The sequence below is a fragment of the Drosophila subpulchrella genome, chromosome X (assembly GCF_014743375.2).
Source record: "Drosophila subpulchrella strain 33 F10 #4 breed RU33 chromosome X, RU_Dsub_v1.1 Primary Assembly, whole genome shotgun sequence".
NCBI classification, from domain to species: domain Eukaryota; kingdom Metazoa; phylum Arthropoda; class Insecta; order Diptera; family Drosophilidae; genus Drosophila; species Drosophila subpulchrella.
Genome location: NC_050613.1, coordinates 8,898,024 through 8,924,192, shown reverse-complemented (window position 1 = coordinate 8,924,192; position 26,169 = coordinate 8,898,024). Strand labels below are relative to the sequence as shown.

General features: G+C 41.6%; 7 protein-coding genes across 8 annotated transcripts; 2 read left to right on the top strand and 5 right to left on the bottom strand.

Annotated features, from left to right (window-relative positions):
- Positions 1 to 1,395: 1,395 nt before the first annotated feature.
- LOC119558411 lies at positions 1,396 to 4,414 on the bottom strand. The gene is made up of 2 exons (XM_037871943.1): positions 4,322 to 4,414; positions 1,396 to 1,865 (listed from the first exon to the last, which is right to left on the bottom strand). The coding sequence occupies exon 2, from the start codon at positions 1,843 to 1,845 to the stop codon at positions 1,396 to 1,398; it is 450 nt and encodes a 149-aa protein (XP_037727871.1). The 5' UTR covers positions 1,846 to 1,865; positions 4,322 to 4,414.
- A 1,160-nt stretch (positions 4,415 to 5,574) lies between these two features.
- Positions 5,575 to 25,982, top strand: LOC119555928 (carboxypeptidase D). 2 transcript variants are annotated; one of them, XM_037867627.1, is made up of 10 exons: positions 5,575 to 5,699; positions 5,953 to 6,043; positions 21,254 to 21,550; positions 22,231 to 22,563; positions 22,626 to 22,813; positions 23,514 to 23,543; positions 23,631 to 23,926; positions 24,514 to 24,690; positions 24,753 to 24,845; positions 24,973 to 25,982. In XM_037867627.1, the coding sequence occupies exons 3-10, from the start codon at positions 21,288 to 21,290 to the stop codon at positions 25,045 to 25,047; spliced, it is 1,455 nt and encodes a 484-aa protein (XP_037723555.1). In that variant the 5' UTR covers positions 5,575 to 5,699; positions 5,953 to 6,043; positions 21,254 to 21,287; the 3' UTR covers positions 25,048 to 25,982. The 2 variants fall into 2 exon arrangements, with proteins under 2 accessions (XP_037723555.1, XP_037723554.1); XM_037867626.1 differs by having other exon boundaries at positions 23,502 to 23,543.
- LOC119555930 (serine protease SP24D) lies at positions 9,543 to 10,595 on the bottom strand. Its single transcript, XM_037867630.1, has 2 exons — positions 10,326 to 10,595; positions 9,543 to 10,268 (listed from the first exon to the last, which is right to left on the bottom strand). The coding sequence occupies exons 1-2, from the start codon at positions 10,568 to 10,570 to the stop codon at positions 9,740 to 9,742; spliced, it is 774 nt and encodes a 257-aa protein (XP_037723558.1). The 5' UTR covers positions 10,571 to 10,595; the 3' UTR covers positions 9,543 to 9,739.
- On the bottom strand, positions 11,912 to 13,508 carry LOC119555933 (chymotrypsin-1). The gene is made up of 2 exons (XM_037867633.1): positions 13,205 to 13,508; positions 11,912 to 12,498 (listed from the first exon to the last, which is right to left on the bottom strand). The coding sequence occupies exons 1-2, from the start codon at positions 13,420 to 13,422 to the stop codon at positions 11,970 to 11,972; spliced, it is 747 nt and encodes a 248-aa protein (XP_037723561.1). The 5' UTR covers positions 13,423 to 13,508; the 3' UTR covers positions 11,912 to 11,969.
- On the bottom strand, positions 14,456 to 16,139 carry LOC119555929 (chymotrypsin-1). The gene is made up of 2 exons (XM_037867628.1): positions 15,884 to 16,139; positions 14,456 to 15,113 (listed from the first exon to the last, which is right to left on the bottom strand). The coding sequence occupies exons 1-2, from the start codon at positions 16,114 to 16,116 to the stop codon at positions 14,546 to 14,548; spliced, it is 801 nt and encodes a 266-aa protein (XP_037723556.1). The 5' UTR covers positions 16,117 to 16,139; the 3' UTR covers positions 14,456 to 14,545.
- Positions 16,304 to 18,249, top strand: LOC119555932 (serine protease SP24D). The gene is made up of 2 exons (XM_037867632.1): positions 16,304 to 16,552; positions 17,041 to 18,249. The coding sequence occupies exons 1-2, from the start codon at positions 16,338 to 16,340 to the stop codon at positions 17,579 to 17,581; spliced, it is 756 nt and encodes a 251-aa protein (XP_037723560.1). The 5' UTR covers positions 16,304 to 16,337; the 3' UTR covers positions 17,582 to 18,249.
- LOC119555931 (serine protease SP24D) lies at positions 18,697 to 20,253 on the bottom strand. Its single transcript, XM_037867631.1, has 2 exons — positions 19,998 to 20,253; positions 18,697 to 19,268 (listed from the first exon to the last, which is right to left on the bottom strand). Exons 1-2 carry the CDS (start codon positions 20,213 to 20,215, stop codon positions 18,728 to 18,730), a joined length of 759 nt encoding a protein of 252 aa, XP_037723559.1. The 5' UTR covers positions 20,216 to 20,253; the 3' UTR covers positions 18,697 to 18,727.
- Positions 25,983 to 26,169: the final 187 nt, after the last annotated feature.

Genomic DNA, 26,169 nt, shown 5'->3' with positions numbered 1-26,169 from the left:
AAGGGTATGCTAGATTCGTCGGTAAGTATTTAGCAGGTAAAAGGAATCGTTTCCGACCCCATAATGTATATTTATTCTTGATCCGGATCACTAGCCGGGTCGGTTTAGCCAAGTCCGTACAATTTTTACAAAATATTAAAAAATGTGGGCGCTAGACGGGGTTAGAGTGGGCATGGCACCCTGCTGAACCAAACTTGCGCTGCGCAGGAAGCCCAAGAATCTACATGCCAAGTGTCAACACTCTACCTCTTATAGTTTCCGAGATCTCAGCGTTCATACGGACAGAGGGACAGACGGACTTGGCTAGAGCCGAATCTAGTATACCCTTTTACACAAGAACTATTTCCAGAGAAATGCCTGTTAAAATCTATTTGCCCCACTTCGGATTATACGGCACATGAGGCTAACCGAAGCGCACATAACACCCGAAAGCCCCTTCGTCGGAGAGATAAAGTGTAGTGCAAAAACCAAAAATAAATAACTCATATTTATTCCCGTTACTCGTAGAGTAAAAGGGTATACTAGATTCGTCGGAAAGTATGTAACAGGCAGAAGGAAGCGTTTTCGACCCCATAAAGTATATATATTCTTGATCGGGATCACTAGCCGAGTCGATCTAGCCATGTCCGTCTGTCCGTCTGTCCGTCTGTCCGTCTGTCTGTCCGTCCGGATGAACGCTGAGATCTTGGAAACTATAAGAGCTAGGCTATTGAGATTAGGCGTGCAGATTCCTGAGCTTCTTACGCAGCGCAAGTTTGTTTCAGCAGAGTGCCACGCCCACTCTAACGCCCACAAACCGCCCAAAACTGAGGCTCCTACAGTTTTCATGCTAGAATAAAAATTTTAATTGAAATGTATTGTTCTCATCAATACCTATCGATTGACCCAAAAAAAAGTTTGCCACGCCCACTTGAACGCCCACAAACCGCCCACAAACTTCAAAAAATCGTAAATATGAACGCAGATATCTCGGAAAATATCAAAGATAGAGAAATGGGAATTCAGATTTAGATTCCGTAGGCTTGAGCGCAGCGCAAGTTTGTCACGCGAATATGCCACGCCCACTCTAACGCCCACAAACCGCCCAAGCCTGTGGCGCCCACAATTTTTATGCTAGATAAAAAATTTTAACTGAAATGTATTGGTCTTGTCAATACCTATCGATTGATCCAAAAAAAACTTTGCCACGCCCACTCTAACGCCCACAACGCTTAAATCTGTCTACCGCCGGTAGGTGGCGCATTTCAACCTCGCTTTGCTGCATATCTCCATTTTCCTTTGGTCATTTTAGCTGAGTAACGGGTATCTGATAGTCGAGGTACTCGACTATAGCGTTCTTCCTTGTTTTTTGTTGGCTTTTCCGTTAACATGGGGTTGTTGAGAAAAGACTTTTATTTAATCTAGCGGATTGTATTTTGAATGAAAGGTCATGAACTTGTCGCACCTTTCACAGTCAGTGCTCGGGAGCGTAACGATGCGATGCTGATCCATTCTGATTGTCATGGTGCTCCGCGAGGGCCTGGGGCTCTTCCTGGGAGTAGGAGAAGCAGTTCCATCGTAGACCATTCCCGGAATCGGAGAGAGGTCCCTGGCGGAGTCGCGAGGCTTGGGCGAAGATCGGCGCGAGTATTTCTTGCGCTTCGCAAGCGGCGACGAGGGGGGTGTCTTGCCCTCGGATGGCGAATCACCATCGGCTGAGTTGCGAAGGGTCAGCCAACGGGGCAGCCAGCGGGACAGGCCCAGGCTTGTGGAAGCACCTTCCTGGTGGAGGTCCACTTCCTCCTCCGAGCTCTCCTGCAAGGCGCGTCTTGGCGGATTCTCCGTTTGGTTTGGTTTTTTCGGCATTTTTAAGACTGCGACTTCTCCTTCGAAAAGAAAAATAATGACTGGTCAACTTTTATCTGTGAACTGTCAACACCGATTATATATCGTTTTAAGGAAAGGGTTTCCACCTCCTTAGTTTTACAACACTTATTTTTTCAGCTATTGGAAAATAGTAAATAAAGTTAGTTATTTATTTATTAAATAACTAACTAGATAGCGTACGAATGTACTAATAATATTGAGGTTGGCGTATATTGGCGCTAAAAGAGTGGAAACACCAGTTCTTGATAATTTTGTTTTATTTCTGAGTCCAAAAACGCCAAAACCTGTACATTCGTAAAAAGAAAACAAGGAAGAACGGTATACGACTTTCACATACCCGTTACTCAACTAAGGGTAGCGCAAAGGAGATTTTACCGAGATTGTAGGAAGATTGTATTCTAGCATTAAAACTGTGAGAGTCACAGTGGCTTGTGGGTGCTGCATCAGAAGCTAAGGAATCCAAAATCTGTAATCCCAAAAGCTCTTATGGTTTCCGAGACCATAGCGTTCACAAGGACAGACGGACATGACTAGACCGATTCGGCTAGTGATCCTGATCAAGAACATATCTTCTTTTTTTTACTTTCTAAAAAATACAACATACCCAATGCTTTGGTTTGGCTTATTTCATTTCGATTTGATCTTCCTCCGTCCGCGTCTGAAGTGGAGCGACAACATCAAAATGTAAGCAAAAACCATATTTGAAGTTAGGTAAGTGACAAGCAAACGAAACTGCGCACTCTTTGCCTGCACTTGGGACAGAGTTTAGATGGCACCACTGCTCGGATCAGGCATTCCTTGCAAAAGACGTGCCCACACATGGTGGCCACCGGCTCCTCAGGCGGTTCAAGGCAAACCGGGCATATGTACAGGTCCATTTTCTCACCGAGTAGTCGCTTGACGACGGGTTCTGCCTCTTCGGCCAAGTCAATGATCTCTTCCGGTTCAGTTCCGTCGACTGCTCGGCGTGTGCCCTGCGTATTCATTTCTTCACGTTTTTTTTATTTTTTACTTTGTAAATGAAATTACGCTGTTCTTATATGAACGTATAGCTCTGAAGTTAGACCCAGGGGTTACTCTGTTCGATTGTAAAAATGGGGAGCTCCATATCAACACGGCCACCTTTGGTTTTTTTTAAGTGAACAGCACGACCTTAAGGCCAAAGCACATCGATTTTAAGATATATCCTTATATATCCTGGTGAAATAAGCTTGCACTGCGCAAAAACCTCTAGAATCTGCACGCCAAGTCCCAACTTTCTAGCCCTTACAGTTTCCGGGATCTGAGCGTTCATACGTACATACGGATAGCTAGTTCGATTGGGCTTGTGATCCTGATTAAGAATATATAGTACCCACTTAATAGGGTCGGAAACGCTTCCTTCTACGTGCTACATACTTTCCGACGAATTTAATACACCCTTTTACTGTTCGAGTTACGGGTATAATTAAATCGATTGTATGACAAATTTTTCCCTCTAAATGGAAAACTCTGGTGCCAATTACGTGGACCTGAGTTACAAAATAAAAAACCAAAACCGAATGCATGAGTCAACTATTAAAAACAACATACCCAATGCTTTGGTTTCGTTTATTTCAATCCGATTTGACCTTCTTCTGTCCGCGTCTGAAGTGGAGCGACAACATCAAAGTCAAAAACGAATTGAAAAATTAAAAACAATATTTAAGGTATATAAGTATACACGTGAACGAAACTGGTCACGCTGTTCTTGCACTTGGGACAGAGTTTAGTTGGCACAAGTGCACGGACCAGGCAATCCTTGCAAAATACGTGCCCACACCGGGTGGCCACCGGCTCCTGAGGGGCGTCCAGGCACACTGGGCACATGTAGGGATTCATATTCTCATCGACTAGTTGCTTGATGACGGGATCTTCCTCTTCGGTCAAGTCAACGATCGCTTCCGGCTGAACTCCGTCGGCTAGTCGGCGTGTGCCTTCCTTTTTCATGGGCTTCCCAACAAGAAAAACCCGCAGGGATGAAAACATTTCTTCACGTTTATTACTATTTACTTGTTTGTAAACTAAAACACGCTGATCTTATATGAACGTACAATTCGTAGGTAACTAAAGTTCAAAACGTTCTATTTGATTTAAAATGTGGTACGTTTCATATCAACACGGCCACCTTTGTTTTTATACCCGTTACTCGTAGAGTAAGAGGGTATACCAGATTTGTCGGAAAGTATGTAAGCGTTTCTAAAAAACCCTATGAAGCTTTGGTTAAAATGTAGGGGAAAATGTCTTTAGCTGAGAAAGATTTTCTTGCTTTCAGGCTGGTTTGCCCTAAATGAAGGTGTATTTTTCAAAAGGAATGAGAAATGTTTTGTTTTTAAAGGCGAATTAAAGGGGATTTCCTAGAACCATTACTTTTCAAGAGAAATGCCTGTCAAAAACCATTTGTACCACTTCGGATTATTCGGCACATGGGACTTACTCGATAGTCCCTTCGTCGGATAGATAAAATTTAGTTGCTTAAACCAAAAATAAATAATTCATATATTTGACCGGCACCGTTTCGCTCCCGAGCACTGACTGTGAAAGGTGCGACAAGTTCAAAACCTATCATTCAAAATGAACTGTACGGCGTTCCTCTACATTGAATAAATGCATTTTCTTAACAACTCCATGTTAACGAAATAGCCAACTATATGAATTATTTATTTTTGGTTTAAGCAACTACATTTTATCTATCCGGGGAAGGGACTATCGAGTAAGTCCCATGTGCCGAATAATCCGAAGTGGTACAAATGGTTTTTGACAGGCATTTCTCTTGAAAAATAATGATTCTAGGAAATCCCCTTTAATTCGCCTTTATAAACAAAACATTTTTCATTCATTTTTGAAAAATACACCTTACACTTAGGGCAACCCACCCCGAATTCAGGAAAATCTCAAATAAACATACAATTTTACCAAAGCTTTATAGGGTTTTTAGAAAACATTTTCAAAAATTAAGGGCGAATCGCCTTTGCCCCCTTTTTTATGGAGATTTTTTCAAAATACGGCCGATTTTTGGCGCTTTTTAGAAACAAGTTTATGATGATGTAACAAAAACCCATAAAAATCTAATTTGTACATTATTAAATAATGGACTTAACACAAAAAACGAAAGCCGTTTTCAACTTAAAAATAATATTAAAAGTACAGAATTACCTATGATATTTTCAAAATGTTTTAAAATTTTCTTCATAATATCCAAATTTGAAAGTGAAGCGGTATAATACATTTTTTTCATAGGGACCTTAATTTAAGTTAAAAGCAAGTATAAATATATTTCTAAATTGTATTTAACCACGATGAAAATGAAAGCATAAACAGCACATTTAAAATGAGGAAAAGAGGCGCCAAAGCAGTGATTTTTAAAAATCTAAAATAAATGTGTAGAATTATCGAAAAACGCTTGCAAAAGCTCTCTGCTGTGAAAATGCGGCGGGCACTTGAATTTTTCTGGCTGACGAAAGCAGGCTGCCATGAAAAAAACCAGTTGAAATAAGTTTTTAGGAAAAATGCTTTTAAAAAACCCAAACCAAGGAGAAGAAATATAAAAAAATCTTTTTTAAATAAAAAAAACTATTACATTTTCTGTTTTTCAAGGGGTTCCCATGCCATGGGACCCAAACAGCCAAGTGGAGGTCGTCAGATGGGCAGCTGGATTTCTGATTTCTGGCCTCCATCGCACACGCACAAAGCGCCACAAACTTAGTCGAACTCTAACGGCGCTGGCAATCGGACGCGTTTTCAAAACTGGCTCTCTACCCGATTTCATTCTGGTTATTTTTTTGAAATTTTTTTGGCTCTTGGCCTGGGAAAGTGTAAGCAGCCATTAAAAGAATCGTGTGTCTTCCTTTGATTTGTGCTTAAACGCTATTTAAATTTTTTAATTTTTGGTGCTAATTTGGGCAATCGCGTAGGCGCAAAGAGAAACTACCCATAAATATATATAAAAGAAAAAAGTATTTGTTTGTTTTTATTTTTTTGTGTGTGCTCGAAACTGAAACCCGGCAACGGCAGCCGCCTGGAACAATGAAAGTTGATTGAATATTTTATGCAAATTTCCCATTGCAGACGAAGGTGCGAAAAAACAGCGAGAAGAACTGCAAGAATAATAGAAATTGCCGTCGAGCTGAAAACAGGAAATCCAGAGGCAAGAAATCAGGTGAATGTGAATACCGAATACCGAATACTGGCAGTCGTTCGTGGGAAAGTTTAAGATCAAGGCCAGGCCTTGGGTGGATGGGCCTGGCTTTGTGGGTGGTGCAGGGCGGCCTTGCTCCCAGTTGCCACTGCCAAGGTGAAGGTCACGCTGCAGGCGAGTGTCGACGGGTCTGCACTCGCATTGTTGTTATATAAACACCCCACACCCCACACCCCACACCCCATGCCCCATGCCCCACTCTCCACACCCCCACAGTCCATGGCAAATGGCTCACTAACCCACTGCGCATGTCGCCTCCTTCGAAGGCCACCGCCTGACCTCCGACCCGCCACGCCCTCTGTCCCCCGCCTCCTTTTATGCAGCATGACGATAGTGGGGTAAAAAATAGTCTGGGGTACTCAAATGGGTATTTTAAAATTTCGCTTTTTAGCGGCTACTTATTCTCTGCTTAGTAAATTCTACTTACTTTCTGTTTAAATTGAACTCTTTGGTAGTGATTCCAAATAGATTTAATAAAAATTCATTTTTAATCTTCCAACTTCTTTAGTATACACCTAGTCGAATTATAAAAATGTTTGACTTTAAAAGCACCAATTAAATTAAATTAAAGGAAACTGCAACTTATATAATATCAATTAAATAAATAGTTCCATGTTTATTTAGTTGTATTAGTTGTATAAAAGCTTAGTTAATAAAAATACTACAATATTTTTTCTAAGCTATAAATAAATGCATTTTGTAACCATTAAAATCTCCTTTAAAAATAGGTTTTTTATTGTTACCACCACTTTTTTGGCCCTGGGTGTGCCGCCCCCTTTTGGCAGGCTTTTAGCATTGAACTTGACAGTGGCGTAGCGCCTTTAACCAGTGGCTGTCCACTTTCAGCTAACAAGGTTAGTGGGTTAACTGGCCTGCTCCACACAACACTCTTCGGTCTTCTGTCTTCAGTCTCCAGTCTTCTGTGTTCAGTCTTTGGTCTCCAAAGAGTACCCAGTCTTTCTCCGGGCCCGGATTCGGGCAAACCCGTTACCATTAACCCGCCGATCGGCTTTGGCATTGCTCTGACCATTAAAAGCCACTTACACTCGCTCGCCCGCTGGCTTTCCATGCTAATCAAAATTGAAGCCCAAAATAAGAAGAAATTTGTTTGCCGCGACATGTCTCGACTTTTGAATTTGAGTTGTGGAACTGGCCAGTGCAAGTTGGTAATGCGGACTGGATGGCTTCTTGGAACTGGCACAGCCGTGGACCGGGTGAAACCGAGCCACTCCAGTGGGGCGGGGATGATAAACGCTGCGATTTCTTATCAGGTTTGAACCACACTCAGCAAAAAGACGCATCTTCTCGGCATCACTCAATTTTATTTAGTGGTTGCTCTATAGGATATCGAGATTAAGGGGCGCATAGCCTTTTCATTTCCAATGTTACCTTACAAACTAGTTTTTTAGGATAAAAATATTATTGTAACATTTTTTGAAAAACTCTATAATATATTTATTTTTACAGCAATAGGTCTTTTTCTTTTATCCTCATTAAATAAATTAAAAGATTTATATAAATAATATTTTTAGGAATATTAATATGGGAATAATATTGGAAATATGTAATCTTTTGAAATAAAAATTATATTTATGACTAGTAGGGTTATGGGATTATAGGTTCCCAAACGAGTTATAGCTTTGAAGAAACACCTGTAAACGGTTTGGGTAAAATAGTTGTTTCTGGGCATATATATTAATATCTAAAAATAAAGAAACTGTTTGATAAATGACAGAATTAATAAATGATTACTTAAATGAATATATATCAATGCTTAAAGTATTTATAAAACATTTAATCATGCTGTTTAATATATACAACATTTTCAATTTTTAACTTTAGCACTGACCCATTGAAGTAAACCGTAAAAGTTAGAAATTCGTTAAATTTAAAAGTAGCTTTTGATCTCCCACACAATTTTATATTGAGCCTGAATTTATCTTTACACTCTGCACATTCTGTCAAAAATCAATCAACATATTCGTTGCAATGTATTTTTTTTGTTTACTTTTCAACCCAATGAGCTTTAAATATTCAGGTATTTGGAAGCCAAGCCCATGAATCACCGCCAAGATCGTAGATCACGGAGTTCAGTTCTTCAGTTTTAAGGGGTTCGATGACCTGGGCCGTGAATTGCATTTCGAGCGGCACTTTGACAGACAGACTGAGCGATTGAGCGATTGACGAACTGAGCGATTGACAGCCTGCGATTGGCTGGACACACTGAAGAGACGTGCCAGTTTAAAGCACAGAAATCCATCGAGGCACGCCACGATCCCCAGCTATCCGATAATTGCTTCCAAAAGAAACTAAAAAAAAAAGAAAGAAAATGAAAAAACACTGGAAAATTGAAACTCTCGAAGCTGAAAAATAAATAAAAAGTGCGAGACCAGTTAAATGAAAATCAAAATAAAGTCATTAAACGCTGAAAACTGAAAACCGAAAAAAAGCGGAAAATTACCGAGCAATAATAGAAAGAGTTAGGCGGGCTGTTTGGAGTTGTGAGTTGGGAGCTGCTTTTCATTTTCACTTTCACTGTTTTGCCGGGGGGCGAGGAAAAGCGGGGAAAAGTTGCGCTCTGATAAATTGCCAAGCGGCCAGAAAGAGAAGCCCCCAAGCGGGTTCTAAAAAGCGGTCACAATTCGCTGCCTCGCAAATGAGTCATGTAGAGATGAGATGACCCCAAAAAACCCAAAAAATAGGGAGGATGGGTGACTTCCTCACAGGGAGCAAAAGCGGAACAAGATCATTATGTCAGCTACCTCTTGTGCGTTTTATACCGAATGACTGAAGCCACACAAGTGCTAGAATATATCACATCGATGAACATGTTACACATAGAACCTGATTATCATAATAGCCCATTTTTCAAATGGCTCATTTAAAGAAAAACAAAATAATCACTGCAAAGCCCTTATGACACTGGCTTGATTTTTGACTAACAGTTTGACTGACAGTTTTAGAGAAAAGGGGGGTAGGCTTTAAAAAATACAATGAATTTCTATATTCAAATATATTTAGGCTGTCATGACTTCAAAAAATAATTTAAAAAATAAAAACTATTGTAGATGAACAAAATTAAGCAAGTTCCATAGGGCCTTAGTTTTAGAATAGGAAAACTATTTGGTATCTTATATTATATTAAAAAAGATTCAAAAACATATTTAAGACATTTTTTTCTGTGCTGCTTCTTTTTATTAATTGCCATAGGTATGTGCTCGATATAATATAGTATTCCGTACGTAACAAATATTAATTTGATTCGTAAACAATATAGGGTAAAGATACAAAAATAGTTTTCTTTTTTAAATTTTGAAATACCTAGAGTTAGGAATATGTTCCAACAGTCGGAATTCCAAGCCCAATTGCGCATTTTTGCGATCTAGAAACTTTTTAAAAGAAAAACTATTTGGTATTTTATTATGATACCATGTAGGTTCAAAAACATATTTAAGAAATGTTTCTTTGTGCTGCTTTTTATTTATTGCCATAGGTATGTGCTCGATATAATATGGTATTCCCTACGTAACAAATATTAATTTGATTCGTAAACAATATAGGGTATAGATACAAAAATATTTTTTTTTTTAATGTTGAAATAGCTAGAGGTAGGTTCCAATAGTCCGAATTCCAAACCCAACTGCGCATTTTTGCAATCTACAAACTGGCCTTTTCCCTGATCCAAGACCTCAGCTTGGAGACCCTTTCGTAGCCATCCGGAGCATTGCGTCCGCAGCCACCGATCACGAAGCTGGCCAATCCCACCAACTTGCCCCCGTAGGTGGCCGGTCCGCCGGAGTCGCCGTAGCAGGCGCCCTTGTTGCTCGGGTGCATCAGGCACATGGTGGTCTCCGGCAGCTGCTGGAGGTACTGCCGCTTGCAGGTTTCCCGTGACAGGGCCTTCACCTGCACGTACAGCAGGGAGTTGGAGAGCGGTCCCCTCTGGGAGATGGCTCCCCAGCCGGAGATGTCCACGGTGGCATCGCTGGGCGGATCATCGGTGGCCAGCTGAATGGCGGCTATGTTGGAGCCCAGGCTCAGTGATTGCTTCAGGCGCAGCACGGCCACATCGTAGCCATGGCCCTTGTAATCCGGATGCACAGTGACGGTGGCCACCGGAATCACAACTCCTCCGCCGGAAAGGAGCAGGCTGCCCGCCTGGATAGACAGCTGGTCGGCCGGAGCTCTTCAGACAAAACAAACCAAATTTAGTACGCGAATTCTTTAGGTTCCGAATACCTACACATTGCTCCCCTGCTTCACGCAATGTGCAGCGGTGACGATGAAGTTTTCCGATAATATGGAGCCACCACAGGTGTGACCTCCTCGACGGCGTAGGGAGATCTGGTGGGGAAATTGTCCCTCCTTCGCCCGGGTCCCTCCCACAATTCGGGGTTCCACTACGGAGTCGTTCTTACTTTTGGTCTGAACCTGTCCCAAGGCTCCGGCTGCACAGAGCAGAAACAGAAAAGTCCAGAGGGGTAACATGTCTGAATAAGTTAGCTTCCTGAAAAAATGTACTTACTCAGAGATTTCGTTGGCTTATATATCACCCGAAATTAGGGCGCTCATCATCATTAGTTTCTTAAAATGTCAAAGTCAATGTCGCTATCGAGCTATAACCTAATTTAGTGGGGCTTGTTCTCTTCTTTTTTCGCAAACGAAGCCCTCTAATTACAGGGCATGAGAAGGGCTTAGATGGGCCCACGTTTATTAAGTAGGTTCCGGGAACCGCAATTATCTTTCAGTGAAACAGGTTGGAAGTTTAATAAATTTGTTTTGATATGAAAATGAATAAAATATATATAAAATCGTAATTTTGATTTCCTTTAAACATTTAAATTGAAATTGAAATCGGAATTGACACTTAAACCACATTTAATATTTTTAGCCGTTCTTCTTAAAAATACTAAAAATGGTGAGAAAATTTAAAAAGTGGTAAACAAATTTGTTTTTGTAATCATCCGGAAAGTATAAGATATTGTTAAACGTGTCACAAATTATGATTTTCCATTTAACTAACGGTAAAAAATCCCAAGTACCAATCAATGTTTATACTTGTCCTTAAAACACTTAAACGCAAAGCTTGGAAAAATAATTTTTTTTAAATCATTCAGAAAATTATAGGAATCGTTATCTTAGGCCCCTTCTTCAGAACATTAAAATTCCAAAACACTTAACACAATAGGTTTTTGATTATACAGTTTTTATAGTTCGGCTCTTCCGCCCCAATTTTCCTATGTAGTTGTCTTGACTGGATAGGATGACTTCCTGAAATGTTATTTATGCTAAAAAGGTTTCACTCGCCGCATGTGTACTAAAAGCCAACTAGCTTTAACCCAAATTAGTATCTTTTATTCATCCCAATTTTCTACGCAAATGAAGCCCTTCCAATTACAATGGAACTCAAGTGCGGAAAAACTGAAAATAAGGCTTTTATATGGGCTTGTTTAACATTATGTTTAATGTTACGATGTAATAAAACCATCTTATGTCTACTCATTCAATTGTATGAGCTTAGGTAAGGACCAAGACTGTTTTTAAATAGGATTAGGTAACTATATATAACCAAAATCCGTTTTTGGTCACCACCTGCACCCGATTCATTCGAGACCTCGGCACCCTATCTATATCTCGATTTTTTGGGCCGTAAAACCAATAACATTGGGGTCATAAATAAATTAGAATTTCACACGTACGACGGCGCTGTTTAGCTTGTGATTATTACGTTAACCAGTGACCAGTGGCAATCGCCGATCCTTATCCTTATCGAAATCGGGGGCAATTGAGTCACTGCCACGAAAAAAAGAACACAGCTCTTGAGTTTGGGAAATAACTATTATTTTTTTTTTTTTTTGGGAGGGGGATATGTAGAGTAGTTCCAGTCCTAAGCGATCTGCTCCTGGATCCAGTCGTAGAAGCTGGAGAGGCGCACAAAGACGTCCGGGTAGCGGGATCCGCAGGCGCCCACCACGAAGTTGGTCAGGCCGATCAGCTTGTCCCCGTAGACGGCGCCACTGCCTCCGTCGCCGTGGCAGGTGCCCTCCTTGAGCTCGTGGGCCAGGCAGAAGCTGTCCTCGTTGTGGTCACTGTAGGCGTCCAGGCAGGCCGACTCCTGGGCCACCGTCAGCGACATTTCCCGGATCTTGTAGGAGGTGGTGCCGTCGGTGGTGCGACCCCAGCCGGCCACACTGACCTCTGACCCCTCGGCGGGCAGTGCCTCTCCGCTGGCGGCCACCGGAATGGCCTTGATGCGCTCCGTGTAGGCCAACGGGGAACTCAGCGTGATCACGGCCAGGTTGTTCGTCAGCTGGTAGTAGTCCGGATGGACCACGACCGATTCCACAGTCACTATCTTTCCGCCGGCGTACTGATTGGTGCTGCCCACTCGGCACGAAAGGCGACTGACATCGATTCTGTGCGGGGTTGGCAGGGTTAGGGATTTGATCAAGATTGGAGTTTGTTAATTTGGGATATAAGCAAAAGGGGCTTTGAACTACATTAAATATAAAAGGTCTTAAAGATAAATAGGGCAAAGATATGTGTAATTTACTGTATTCATCTTATTATTATTTGTTAGTATTGAAATTAATTACTTTGTAAAAAAGAAATGTATATTGTGGTTAGTTTCGATTTTCGAAAAAGAGAATTTTTGTAATGTTAGTTGTTTTTCTGGAAATGCATATAAGAGGATTTTTTGTTTTTTGGTTCGATAGTAACATTTTTATATCCATCTAAAAGTATTACAACAAAATTCCAACTTTGTATCTTATTTTATTTTTATTTAATATATCGATTCTAGAATTTTTAATTACTCTGATATGCATAAAATATAATCTCTACAAAGGCCGTTCAGCAAGCGTCATACAATATGACTCCATCGGCTAGTTGTACAGTACAAACGAGTTAAATGTACACTTTTTCTTCCCATAACATTTTTGGTTGTAGGTATTTATCATATATACTTATTATAGATCCAAAAAAATATAAAATATTAAGAAAGGAACTAAGTTCTTACCAATAATAATTAATTTAAACTAAAGTGATGTTATAGATGGGTATTTATAGTTATTTTATTTCTTAACTTAAGGTCTCATATTAAAAATGTCAAGGTGAACTCACAGATTCCCGTCGCGGTGCACACAGTGGGCGGTGGTCAGGACCTTGGTCTCGGAGATAATGCATGCCCCGCACACGTGGGCGTTGTCCACGCGCAGGGAGGCGGCGTAGGGCGTGGCAGTGGGGTCCGCCTCCTCGCCGCCCATGATCCGCCCACTGGCGTGGCAGACGCCCACCAGGGTCAAGCCGATCAGGCCCAAAATCAGGGATCTCTGCTGCATCGTATGGGGGATTATTTCTTAAGTTTTATATTCGGTGGTTCAGCTGCCCACGACGGTTGGATTGGAAATGCGCAATGCCGTCGGCGACAATTTAAGTTGACTACTCCACCGAACCACCACCGCCACCTGCGCCCCTCCCTTGACCAATCCTTATCTTCGGCTTGGGCATCAAAGTAAATCTAATCTTATCGCCGTTTTATACAGCCATTCCAATTGTTACTTGTTATTTCACCGATCGATTGGCACATAAATAGAAAATTGCACATGGAGGCGGAGGGAAGTCCAAACGATTTAGTGACCATGACAAGACAACACCATCTACGGTAGATAATGATGAGTAATTTGTGAATCAGGAGAACTCAAAAGAAATGGTAGTTAAAGCTCCACGAATTTTTTCGTTTTTCGGAGCTATTAAAGCTGAAGTATAACATATCTTTAAAGTCCAAGTCGAAGAGTCTTTAATAATACTTTTTAAAAACATTTTATGTTATTATAATAACTAATATATTAACTTAACTCATCTTAACCATCGTAAGTTACTAAAATAATAAACTACAAATTCCTTTAGAGCAACATAGTAATCAAACCATTTGCCAATGTTAGTGGGAATAAGCCCAGATCGGTATCTATACCTTGGCGATAAGAAATCCGAATTATCAAGATTTCGCCATGTCATTGACGTTCGATCAGTAATCGTTAATCTGGCTGATTACCCAAAAGTTACTTGTTTCCTAGGGCGATTATGGGGTTTTCCTCAAATCTCTATCTAACTTTTCGTCTATATTGCCTTGCTTTAATATATGGCCTAATAAGGAATACTGGGAAATAGTTCGATGTCATCTTAGTCATTTCCTTGTAAGTTTTGTTAGATAATCCCAATAAACGCAATCGATTCTCAAGGTTTCCTGACAAATCGGTAACCTTTGATCGACGCCAATTCGAGGTTACCCTATCGGTTTCAGTTTTATGGCCAGCACTCAATTCCTTATGGCCAATAGTTTGCACCATATAAACTTGAAGAAAAACGCATTTCTTTTTTTTTTTGGAGGGAAACACACTTTATGCACAGGAAAAAAAATGTATAAAAAAATAAAGGGGTAATCCTCGTGGAGGCTGATGCTGATTACTGGGTGTTGGCCTCGATCCAAGCAAGGTAGTAAGAAACGCGGGTCGCCACATCGGGATACTTGCTGCCGCAGGGTCCGAAGTTGAAGCTGGTCAATCCGCGGAGCACCTTCTGGTCATCGATCACGGCTGCACCGGCATCACCACGGCAGATACCCTCGTTCTCGGCCCTGGAGAGGCACACCACGGACTCGTAGCCGTATCCGGCCTGCCATTCGCACAGCGAGCGACTCAGAGTGCTGAAGTTGGCCTTCTGCTGCTTGTAGGATGCGGTTCCGTCCGAGAGTTCGCCCCATCCGGCCACATAGACGGGCGTTCCGTTGGGCAGCTCCGCGTCCACGTCCTCCGGGTTCGCCTCCTCGCCACTGCCCTCCACCTCGGTGCTGGGCAATGCAATGGCTGCGATGCGGTCGCTAAAGGTCAGGAAGTTCACCTCCAGAATGGCTATGTCGTGCAGGAAGTTCCCGTACGAGGGATGGATCGTGACCTTGTTCACATTCACAATGGTGCCGCCGGCATATTGGTTAATGGTGCCCACTCGCACTGCCAAGGAATTGACATTTAATCTGGAAAATCAAAAATCGGTATTAGTACCATTAGTGGTGGTGTTAGTAGTCCTAAGTAATATCTCCTTAAATATTTATATTCCCTTAAACCAATACAAGTTCCAATTTTAAGTCGATATGTTTTTATATTTGTGTGGTAAATACTTTTAAGCAATAATAGGTATTCTGAATAAAAGATTTTGCATTTTAAACGGTTATTACAAATATATTTTGTCCCTCATAAATATTAAAGGCTTTTATGACCTGCCAACAGATATTTTCTATCTTGGAAATAAGCAAAATTTTAAATAAATACTTACAAAACTCAAACCTGCCATCACAAATTAATAGCTACACATAAAACTGGCAATGTTTTCTTATAAAAAATTTTTCAGTTAGCAAGTTGGTTTAGTTTGAAAAAATATACTTTAAGAAAATCATTTTTCTAATTTAAAAAAAACAGGCATTGACTTCAAATCGGTAAAATTCAGGGCGAATACCTTTTTGAGTGTGTTCATTTCCTAGTTATATTGTGGAAATTGTATAACCTTATTGCCAATTATTCGATCATCGCTGACAGAAATGGTTTTTGATAAAAATATAAATACTTTTGATAATAAATACAATCTTAAGTGGTTTATTTTTATAAGCTTATGTAGGCTAGCAAGTCTTTAAAACACTTTTTGATAGATGTACTGGAAATCTGTGAGCTACTTATATTAGTGAGCTTTAAATCTTGTATAGTTTTAATGTAAAGTGAGATATCTTCTAACTGTGTTCCTAAGACTTACGGGGTGATGCCCACGTCGGAGACGCAGTGGGCGGCGGTCAGGATGCGGGTCTGCGAGATGATGCAGCCGGAGCAGACGTGGGCCTTGTTGTAGCGGACCGAGACGGACCAGGGGTACTCCCCCTGCTCGACGTCCTCACCGCCCAGAATGCGACCTTGGGGCGTGGCCTCCGCCGAGAGGATCAGGCCTAGGATTAGCAGACCGAGGGCCAGAGTGGTGCGTGGATCAGCCATGGCGATGGATTGGTAACTGAATGGGCTCACGGCCCAACGATCGTTGGTCAGCCACACGGGCGATCTAATCGATGGGGAATGTATATGTATCGATAAGGCGGCGATTTATGGGTGTATCAAGAGCAGGGCGATTAGATTGCTTAACCCATGGTCGTAAACGGGGTGCTCTATAAAGGCCCGCCGGCCGGCAGGAGCACCTTTCAGTTGAGATCTTTGAAGTCATGAGTCGGGTTCAGTCATATACACAGGTCCTCCTCCTGGTCTTCGTGACCTTGGGTGCAGGCCAGGCCAGCCGGGTGCCGGCGGATGTGGGCTCCCAGCCCCACAGCGTTTCTCTGCGGCAGTATGGCGTCCATGTCTGCGGAGGAGCTCTGTTCCGCGATAACTGGGTCATCACCGCAGCTCACTGCGTCAGTTTGGATGGTGAACAGCAAAGGTAGATGGAAACAGAAACACAGAAAAAATGCTTAAGACTCCCAAACTTTAATTATTTTGAGATTTTTCTTGACAAGTTTTTGAGAGTTACCAAATAGGTATATCTTCAATAAGCAACTTCGTTGTAAACATTAGGGTATGATCAAATTTTTTTGTTTTTTTTTGTTTTGTCTTTCTAACGCCAAGGTATAAAAAAAAATTTTCTTATTAAAGATCTCACTAGATTATATATTTTAAAAAAAGTAAATGGAAGTAGAGCTTTCAAAAGACGAAGCCTTCCTTTTATTTCTTTAAAATTTGAAAATCAATAAAGGAAGATTTTTTTTATGAATAAAATAAAATGTTACAAAATATAGTTCAAGACAAGAAAGAATCGTAAAAGTATACTGGGAAATTAAATAATGAAGACTTCCGATAAGTCACTATAAACTTTTCTCTGTGTAGAATAACCCCGTGAACCAAACTACATATTTCGATTTCCAAAATTAGCTACCCCGCCCAGTATTTCGATGTTCGAGTTGGAAGCATTCAGCGTATAACTGGTGGCCAACTGGTGCCCCTGTCCCAGATCATAATCCACAAGAACTACTCCAGTTCGGATGCGGCTGGAACCAATGACCTGGCCCTGTTGAAGCTGCAGAGCAAGGTGACCCTGAATGCGAATACCAAGCCCATTGATTTGGCCACAGAGCTTCCGGCGGCGGGATCCCAGATCAGCTTCTCGGGCTGGGGATCCAGCAAGGCCGAGGGATCCTTTAGCCATGGCCTCCAGGTGGCCAGCAGGCAGATCCTGAGTACGAGTGACTGTTACAAGGAGCTGTACCTGCAGCAGGAGGATCTGCTCTGCCTGTCCCCGGTGGCCGAGGATTTCGCTGGGCTCTGTTCCGGCGATGCTGGTGCCCCGGCGATCTATAATGACCAACTGGTGGGCATTGCCGCCTTCTTTGTCGGCGGCTGTGGTTCCGGACTGCCCGATGGCTACGTGGATGTCACCCAGCATCAGGAGTGGATCAATGAGAATGCTGTTTAAATAAAGACGAGGTGTTGATGGGGACTGCTGAGTTGTTTCCATAAAGGCGGGATTGTTATTTGTGTTATAAGCAAAGAAATCCGTCTAATAATGGAGTATTACGACGTTTAATTTCATACAAGTCTATATATTCATGCCTCTTTAGAAGGCATTACCAAATCTAAGATTAAACCTCTCCAAAAAATACAATTGAGAGTGATTTTTAAAGACTTTTGTAGTTAAAGTGGTTAGAATGAAGTAGGGTTTTCCGGTTTTGACTTACACTCAACAATGGTTCCTATTGCAACACTTTACTTTGGGTACTTGTTAGACACAGATACGTTTGCTTTTCTTTAATACCTATGTTTCCGAAAAAGGTTTCATAATTCACAGAAGCCCGTTTGGGAGGGTTATTCAGCACTTCAGTATATGGTCAAATTGCCAATCGCTATATTGATTAAATTGTTAATTTACGACTTAATCGTATACGTCCATTGCTTGTTTACTCCTATAAGTATGCAAGGATATCTGATTTCAAAGTATTAAGATATTAGTAGGATCTTATTGCATCTGCTGGTTTTGTACTTATATTGGCTTAAATATAAAATATAACAGTCTTATTGGCTTAGAAATTTAATAAACAAAATCATTTCTGATATTATTTAATTCCAACACATTAGTTCAAGATCATGTGTTTCGAATATCAACACATCATTTGTGTATCAAGATCAGATCAGAATTTTATAATATAATTTGAATTTTGACTGGATATGTCTTTAAGAACTGATAAACTGCCAAAAAATGACCATAGCTTGTGATTTGTATCACTCCTTTGCTATCGATATTAGTTTATGGCAACTGTTTCTGGGTTTGAAAATTAAATAAAAAGTCTTTGATTAAAGAAAACCAGATTCAAGATATGAGTGATTCCCTATGAAACCTATCGAGATTTTCTTTATGGTCATATATATATGATAAAATGATACCAATATAATAACTCTAGAAAGTCCTAATATGCCGGTGTTTTTTAGGTTTGAGTACCTATAATATTTTAATATCAATTAATGTTATTATCAAGATATCAGCATATTTTGGCGAACTGATAAAAACCCCCTTAGGAAACCCCAAAGCTATTGTTTTTATCATGCTTCTGTTATCGATATTGGTTTATTGCAACTGCTGCCGGATCCAATCGTAGTTGGCCGCGATGCTGACGAATCGCTCGGGCAACAGGCCACCGCACTCGCCGAGGACCTGGGCTCCCAGACCCACCAGGTGGCCCTGGTAGACGGCCGGTCCTCCGATGTCCCCGCTGCAGATTCCCTGGCGGCGTCCATGGCCCAAACACAGGACCTGGTCGTCCTCCACCACCGCCAGCTCTTCTCTTTCGGCCAGGGCGCATTCGCGTGGTGCCATCACCTCGGCCTCGCCGATTTGCAGAGTGCGGTGCATGTTGACCTCGGATGCGGTGGTCCGACCCCAGCCGGATACCTCCACCTGGGCGCCCAGGGGCGGAATGTCCTGGGACAGGGGAATGGCAGCCACATTCTCGCCGAACGGAATGTCCTCCTGCAGGCGGAGCAACGCGATTCCGGTCTTCAGGGAGCTGTAGTTCGGGTTGATGGTGATCTCCTCCACGCGAATCTGCTTGCCACCGGTGTACAGATCCACGGAACCCACGGTCACGGCGAACAGAACAGCTGGCCATCTGAAATCGAAAGATATTTCATTTAGTCGGTGGTCTAGTTAATCTAATCGGAAGTCAGTGAAAGCTTTTTTGAACTATTCGAAAGTAAGCTGTAATATAACACCTGCTAATATTTCTTAAAAGTTTCCAAAGTTGTATTTAAATTGTAACAAAATGTTATTCGGTTTTAAAATCTTTATGGAGTAATCGAAAAGTTTAAAGAAATTCTTTTTTTGCGACTTGTACAAATTATTTTTTTTGTTTTTTAAATATTTTAAACTAAACCCAAAAAAGTTTCTTATGTATTAACCTAAGGCATATTTATCGCCAGCATGTTTGTCTAAAATTAAGTTATAAGCCTTAAAAACATATGCAAAATTTTTTATTAAAGTGTTTTGCAACTTCCAAAAATCAAGCACTTATTGGTCTTGGAATTACACTGTAAGAAATCAGTAGGACTTAACGATAAAGGTCTAAAATCTATAAAAATAGTAAAGAAAAAAAATACTCATGGGCAACAGCAATATAGCTAATTGTTCTACAAAGATCAAATTAAGCCCAAAAGGTCTTGCAAAAATTAAATAGGATCAAAAATCATTTAATTTTAAATCGGTAAATATGGTAAATCTATAATAGTAGTTATAGGTAACAACAAAATAGCTAATTCTTGACTTATCAGCACATTTTCCCTAAAGTATACAAAGTATACAATAGTTTTCTGGGTTTGTTTAGGATGGTTTCAAAACTTACGGGGTGTCCTTGCCTTCGGAGCAGACGCACGTGAGGGCGGTAAGGGCGTACCGCTGGCCGATGATCACGGCTCCACAGTTGTAACTTCCGCCGACGGAGAGGGCCGCCTGGTAGGGCAGCTGGCCGGGAACGGCGTCCTCGCCTCCGGCGATCCTTCCCTGCGGCTGGGCCAGTGCTCCGGCCACAAGGATTAGTCCAATGGTGAGGGTCAGCTTCATGGCACTCCGTTTGTTTTACTTTTGATGGGCTCACAGCGATGGCGTGAGGTTTTATAGGACTCACCTCCCCCGGGGGGATATTACTATATGTGGGTATGGGTATCTTATCGGGGCACCCAGAGATAGCCGGATAGATAGAGCCATCCGGTGACAGAGACTCCTTCTGATTAGACAAGCCCCCGACATGTGGGGGTTATCGGGATCGAGCTTGGTATCAAGGTATCTCCGGGATCAATTTCTGGGAACGCGATAGTGATGGCAAATACAAGAGAGTATCGTACTTGCATAGAAAACATCGAACTACGGTGGTAGTCTTATTATAAATCATATATATTTTAAATGGAAATTTTTACAGATATACAAAGATACTCCTTACTCCTTTTCTTTAAAATACGGCAGTTCAAACTTTCCCCGCTCTTATTCACAGTAATTTATGTCGCCATCTTAAATTTCACTCCCTCGATTTCAGAGTATTTTTGAAATTTACATTTACATCATGTGTACATGAAAAAATCCACTTATGCAAATTAGTCTTGATAATATTATTTAAACAACTTTAACGTCGAGACGCACACTTGAAAAAATTGTATTCCTCCAACTTTTGCTTATTTCAAAAATAAGGATTAAGTTACAAAATGCATAATATGATATAATGGTTGCCTTGACTGATTTCACTGATATTTTTGGGTAGGATTAAGATGGCAAAATTGAGCTGAGATATGACGATTATGTCGGCATTTCCTTGGCCATGTATCAATGAACTCTGGGCGGGTGATGGATGGATGGATGGATGGATGCATGGGATGGTGTCAGTGTCAGGGGGGAATAATCCAGGGCGAACACGTTTGAGGCATGCCACAAACGTGGTCGGGGCCAACGATCGCAGATCTCGATGCGCACGTAGCCAGATCATCATCTTATCCCAACCCATCGCGATCCGATTCGATTTGGCCAGCCGCACAACCTGTTGGCTCTCATTTCGAACCACATTTCGCACCGCCAGAGAGCCCCCTCTTAAATGGTCTGCCCGGCCGCCAGTTTTGACCATTCGCAGACTCACCGCCGACCGACCATGATCTTGCGAACGCCACTCGCCGGCCACCAGCTGCTCCACCTCCTCCGCCTGCCCGCCGTCCTGCTCCTCCTCTCCCTGCTACTCGTCCTCCGGCCCAGCTCCTGCGATGCCAAGACGGTCAATCCCGGAGACCAGATGCAGATGCAGCACCACCAGGTGGCTGCGGAGCCGGGACTGCCGGAGCCCAGGGCCTACATGCCGGATGCCCAGCACCTGGACTTTGTCTACCACGACCACGAGGAGCTGACGAGGTTCCTCCGGTAAGTCCTCTTTCTAAAATATCCCTTGAAATACTTGGTACCCCTTCAAGACGTTAAAGTTTTTAAGTTTTTTTTCAGTTAAAAAGCATTTTTGAATAGTTTCTTTAAATCATTATAATTTTTAAAGACATTTTGAACATTTTTAGAGATTTAGATTTCTATACATTTTAGATATACACAAATAACAAAATTGATAAGATTTGATAAAATTCATTTGAATTTCAGATTTAATTTTATGAATTTTATCTAGATACTAGACGTATCACTTTGATATGTTTTTGCTCTCTTTTTCGATTTGATAGAATTTTCAATAAGAGGGAATCCAAGATATACCATTCATTGATGTCAAAATTACTTTAATCAATGGTAAAAACGATAGGTGCCTAATAAGTTTACCATGCCTGTATTAAATTGACCCATTTGTCTTTTTTGTCTGTCAAAATCATCTAAAATATTTTAAAATACAATGTTTTGGCTTGAAAATTTTCAGAAAATGACTTTACAAATGTATGAGAACTTACGTTTTTATTTTAGTATGTTTAAACTTTTAATAATTATGTTATACTAATACCTATATAACACATAGCAAAAATTAGATTGTTGTTGCCACGATTTGTATAATGTCAGTAGATAGTAGTAGACTGCTAACCATTTTGAATATTTAACTACAATTGCAACAGGGCTACCAGTGCCCGGTATCCCAACCTGACGGCCCTGTACTCCATCGGGAAGTCCATCCAGGGTCGGGATCTCTGGGTGATGGTGGTCAGCTCGTCGCCGTACGAGCACATGGTTGGCAAGCCGGACGTGAAGTACGTGGGCAATATCCATGGCAACGAGCCCGTTGGCCGGGAGATGCTGCTCCATCTCATCCAGTACTTCGTGACCAGCTACAGTTCGGATCAGTATGTCAAGTGGCTGCTGGACAATACTCGGATCCACATCCTGCCAACGATGAATCCGGACGGCTATGCGGTTTCCAAGGAGGGTACCTGCGATGGCGGTCAAGGAAGGTGGGTCCCCTTTTCCGGGAGTTCCCAACTGGGAATTTGAAATATCTCATTCCTCTTTTCAGATACAATGCTCGTGGCTTCGATCTGAATCGCAATTTCCCCGACTATTTCAAGCAGAACAACAAGCGGGGTCAGCCGGAAACGGATTCGGTCAAGGATTGGATATCAAAGATCCAGTTCGTGCTGAGTGGAAGCCTCCATGGCGGTGCCCTGGTGGCCAGTTATCCCTACGACAATACGCCCAACTCCAGTAAGTAATCCCAGAAGTATGTCCTGATATTGGAAGCATGGCCCTCCATGTCCTTGCAGAAAAGACCTGAGATGATTTTAGTCCCTTCATGTCATAAAGTTATGTCTGTCTGATTTTTTGGTTTTCAAAAGCATATAGTTGATAAGCAATGGGTGGGTCCCAAACGAAACATTGCTAGGTAGCACATTATTCGGTTTTAAGACAATCCAAATGGGCGTTAAAGGCTGTTATCAACAGGGTCTTACAAAGTCCTATGATAACTGATTATTTCTGGCCTATTATCAAGAGATCTCGGTGAATAAAATCGAGTTACTTCCTAATTTGAGGTAATATCACTTGATGTTTGAGAAATAAAAGAACATGCTGAAAAATTGAGAGTTCGAAACTTCTAAATTTGAGTAATCATCTTGTCAAGTATTCGAGATGAAACCTTCTTGAAATAAAGAAGAAAGTATTCTTGACATTGTTTTTAGAGATGCAATTTTTCGATTTTCATTTCTAAGACGAAACTTTCTTAGTCTTTATTTTGAGAGATTTAATGGGTTTTTTCCTGGGTATACTTCAAGAGGTTTTAGCTTGATTTGCAAGGACATCCATGGCTTCGTTCCGCGAAGCCATTCTCTATCGGTGTGTAACTCCCAGTCGAGTTCCGATTGATAAAGCTCATTCTGTACTCTCCCACCAATATGGCTGCTCAAAGGGATCTGCCGTTCGTCCGCCCTGTGCGCGAGTGAGTCCCCGACAACCGATCCCGAACGATCCATCTAATCGTGTTTGCTTCTCTTTCCGTTCCGCCAAACATGTCCTTTGGGCGCAGTGTTCCAGACCTATTCGGCGGCGCCGTCCCTGACGCCCGACGACGATGTGTTCAAGCACCTGTCCCTGGTCTACGCCCGCAACCACGCCAAGATGTCCAGGGGCGTGGCCTGCAAGTCGGCGACGCCGGCCTTCGAGAACGGAATTACAAACGGAGCCGCCTGGTATCCGCTGACCGGCGGCATGCAGGACTACAACTATGTGTGGTACGGCTGCATGGAGATCACGCTGGAGATATCCTGCTGCAAGTTCCCGCCTGCCTACGAGCTCAAGAAGTACTGGGAGGACAATCAACTGGTGAGTAAATAGTATACCTAGTGAGAAAAATCAGTCGGTTCTTCAGGACTTTGGGTACCAACTGTTCCAACTGTCAAATATATGTTTCGAATTCAAATTATGTTTCTAATCAACTGTGGAATAATGTTAAAAATTATTAAATAATACAAGTATTAATGTTATATTTCCAATGGACACCTTTATATGACTTTCAACTAATCCGAATATCGGATCTCGAAACTTATTCAATTATGATACGCAATCGATATAAGTGTGATCCAAGTGTGATCCATCGTGGACAAGTATGATCCAGTGCTGATTTATGTATAATCTTAACTATCTGGTACCAATTAAAAAATGAAAACCAAAAAATATTAAAATTCCAAAAATGATTTGAGGCTTGATTTACACATCTCACATTGGTACCTAATTAATCTTGTAAAGCAAATAAATATCTTAATATTTCTCTTAAGTCAAGCTAATCGAATCGTAATAAAATCTTTCGAAAATCTTTAAAAAGACCTTACGAACCCTTCGAAAACTTATTATTGTGTATACCTACGTTTCGTTCTTATTAATCTCTTGGTCTCTCCATTACTTTCATAAAGTCCCTGATCAAATTCCTGGCCGAGGCGCATCGAGGAGTCCAGGGATTCGTGTTCGATCCGGCGGGCATGCCCATTGAGCGGGCCTCCATCAAGGTCAAGGGACGCGATGTGGGCTTCCAGACCACCAAGTACGGTGAGTTCTGGCGCATACTGCTACCCGGATATTACAAAGTCGAGGTGAGTATTATACAACATAAATACTACATAATGATTGAGAAAAAATTCCATTTAAATTCAAGGTCTTTGCCGAAGGCTTTGCTCCCCGAGAGGTGGAGTTCGTGATTGTGGAGCAGCATCCCACGCTGCTCAATGTGACGCTGCAGCCCTCGAAGGTAGGTCACCCCCCTCACCACCGCCCCTTGGTGGATTGGGGTCACCACTTTAGCTCTAAGCAATCTCTGGTGCTGGCTAACCCTCTGTATTTCTAATTCCTTTAATCCTTAACCGATAACCGATCAGTACCTGGTGGCAGCTTCTGGTTCAAAAACTTCAATTGCGAAGCGTCGCGTCAATGGAAAGCTGTCTACGGAATAATCGAGATGCAATTTCTTGGAGCCCAATCCGATCGAATGTAAATAATAGCTGAAGTGCTTTAGTCCTAGCCATTGCTACCCAACTAACCCACTAAAACACCACTAAACACCTCACTTTGAACTCCATTGCCTTTTATTATCTTCATATTATAATATATCTTGATATATCTTTGGTATATTATTTTAAAGGTTAAAAATTCATTTTATTGAACATAAAAAGAGTTCAGGTTCACATTTGATCTATATAATTTCAGAAAATCTTTATAAAATTTCTAAAACTTAAGGATGATATTAACAGAATCTGTACAATTGAGAACATTGTTAGTCATGTTATTTAAACAGATGCAAACTTGTTGTAATTATTAATTTACCTACAATTAGTGGTTCTTTTTTGAAAATGCTTGGACAGGAGTTGGCAAGCGTTTAGAATAACACCCATTACTTTTAAGACTATTGGTGGTACAAGGTTAAAATTAAATATAAGGGTTGCTTGGTAATGATATTGTAAAGCGAAAGAGCCAAAGTAATACTCTACATTTGCTAATTGATTTCGCAGCGCATTGAGGGCATCGGGGCCATGGGTCCCGCCGGAGTGCCAGTCGGGGGCGTGACCGTGGGCGGGGGCGGAGTGGGTCCCGGCGGACTGTACCGCCCAATTCCGGCGCCCCAGCACTACCGCCCACCCGTACCGCCCTACGCGGGCGCCGCCTCCAGCGATAGTGGCATATTCTCGACCATCAGCAACGGTCTGAATAGCCTCTACTCAAACATCTTTGGCTGAGGCACAGATTCCGAGGATCTTACTTAAGGATTTTTTGTTTACTTTTAAGCATGCTTAGGATTTAAGTTGAAACCTTCGTCGTACTATTTATTGTGAACAAGGATAGAGGGGCAAGCCCCGAATAAAGCGTTCAACCAGTGCAATCTATTCTATAAGCTCAGTGCGTTTTGTTCTTCGGCTGGTATCATTTTAACTAAATATATGCAAAGCCACAGGTAAGTTATTTTCTTTTACATGGATATTATTGGCTTACTTAATTGAAAAACAATTCAAGAAAAACTAGTGCAATTTTACCAATTTACCTTTAAAAACCCATCCAACAGAGCTGTGCGACAAAAGTCG

What these genes read in the sequence shown, in the direction of transcription:
- LOC119558411 (XM_037871943.1), bottom strand. Translation starts at nt 1,845, where the DNA reads ATGCCGAAAAAACCAAACCAAACGGAGAATCCGCCAAGACGCGCCTTG.
- LOC119555930 (XM_037867630.1), bottom strand. Translation starts at nt 10,570, where the DNA reads ATGTTACCCCTCTGGACTTTTCTGTTTCTGCTCTGTGCAGCCGGAGCC. An exon ending in GTGAAGCAGGGGAGCAATGT is followed by an intron (nt 10,269 to 10,325) that starts GTAGGTATTCGG and finishes TTTTGTCTGAAG; the next exon opens with AGCTCCGGCCGACCAGCTGT.
- LOC119555933 (XM_037867633.1), bottom strand. Translation starts at nt 13,422, where the DNA reads ATGCAGCAGAGATCCCTGATTTTGGGCCTGATCGGCTTGACCCTGGTG. An exon ending in GTGCACCGCGACGGGAATCT is followed by an intron (nt 12,499 to 13,204) that starts GTGAGTTCACCT and finishes AACCCCGCACAG; the next exon opens with AATCGATGTCAGTCGCCTTT.
- LOC119555929 (XM_037867628.1), bottom strand. Translation starts at nt 16,116, where the DNA reads ATGGCTGATCCACGCACCACTCTGGCCCTCGGTCTGCTAATCCTAGGC. An exon ending in TCCGACGTGGGCATCACCCC is followed by an intron (nt 15,114 to 15,883) that starts GTAAGTCTTAGG and finishes TTGATTTTCCAG; the next exon opens with ATTAAATGTCAATTCCTTGG.
- LOC119555932 (XM_037867632.1), top strand. Translation starts at nt 16,338, where the DNA reads ATGAGTCGGGTTCAGTCATATACACAGGTCCTCCTCCTGGTCTTCGTG. An exon ending in TTGGATGGTGAACAGCAAAG is followed by an intron (nt 16,553 to 17,040) that starts GTAGATGGAAAC and finishes TTCCAAAATTAG; the next exon opens with CTACCCCGCCCAGTATTTCG.
- LOC119555931 (XM_037867631.1), bottom strand. Translation starts at nt 20,215, where the DNA reads ATGAAGCTGACCCTCACCATTGGACTAATCCTTGTGGCCGGAGCACTG. An exon ending in TCCGAAGGCAAGGACACCCC is followed by an intron (nt 19,269 to 19,997) that starts GTAAGTTTTGAA and finishes TTTCGATTTCAG; the next exon opens with ATGGCCAGCTGTTCTGTTCG.
- LOC119555928 (XM_037867626.1), top strand. Translation starts at nt 21,288, where the DNA reads ATGATCTTGCGAACGCCACTCGCCGGCCACCAGCTGCTCCACCTCCTC. An exon ending in GAGCTGACGAGGTTCCTCCG is followed by an intron (nt 21,551 to 22,230) that starts GTAAGTCCTCTT and finishes CAATTGCAACAG; the next exon opens with GGCTACCAGTGCCCGGTATC. An exon ending in TTCGTCCGCCCTGTGCGCGA is followed by an intron (nt 23,544 to 23,630) that starts GTGAGTCCCCGA and finishes CTTTGGGCGCAG; the next exon opens with TGTTCCAGACCTATTCGGCG.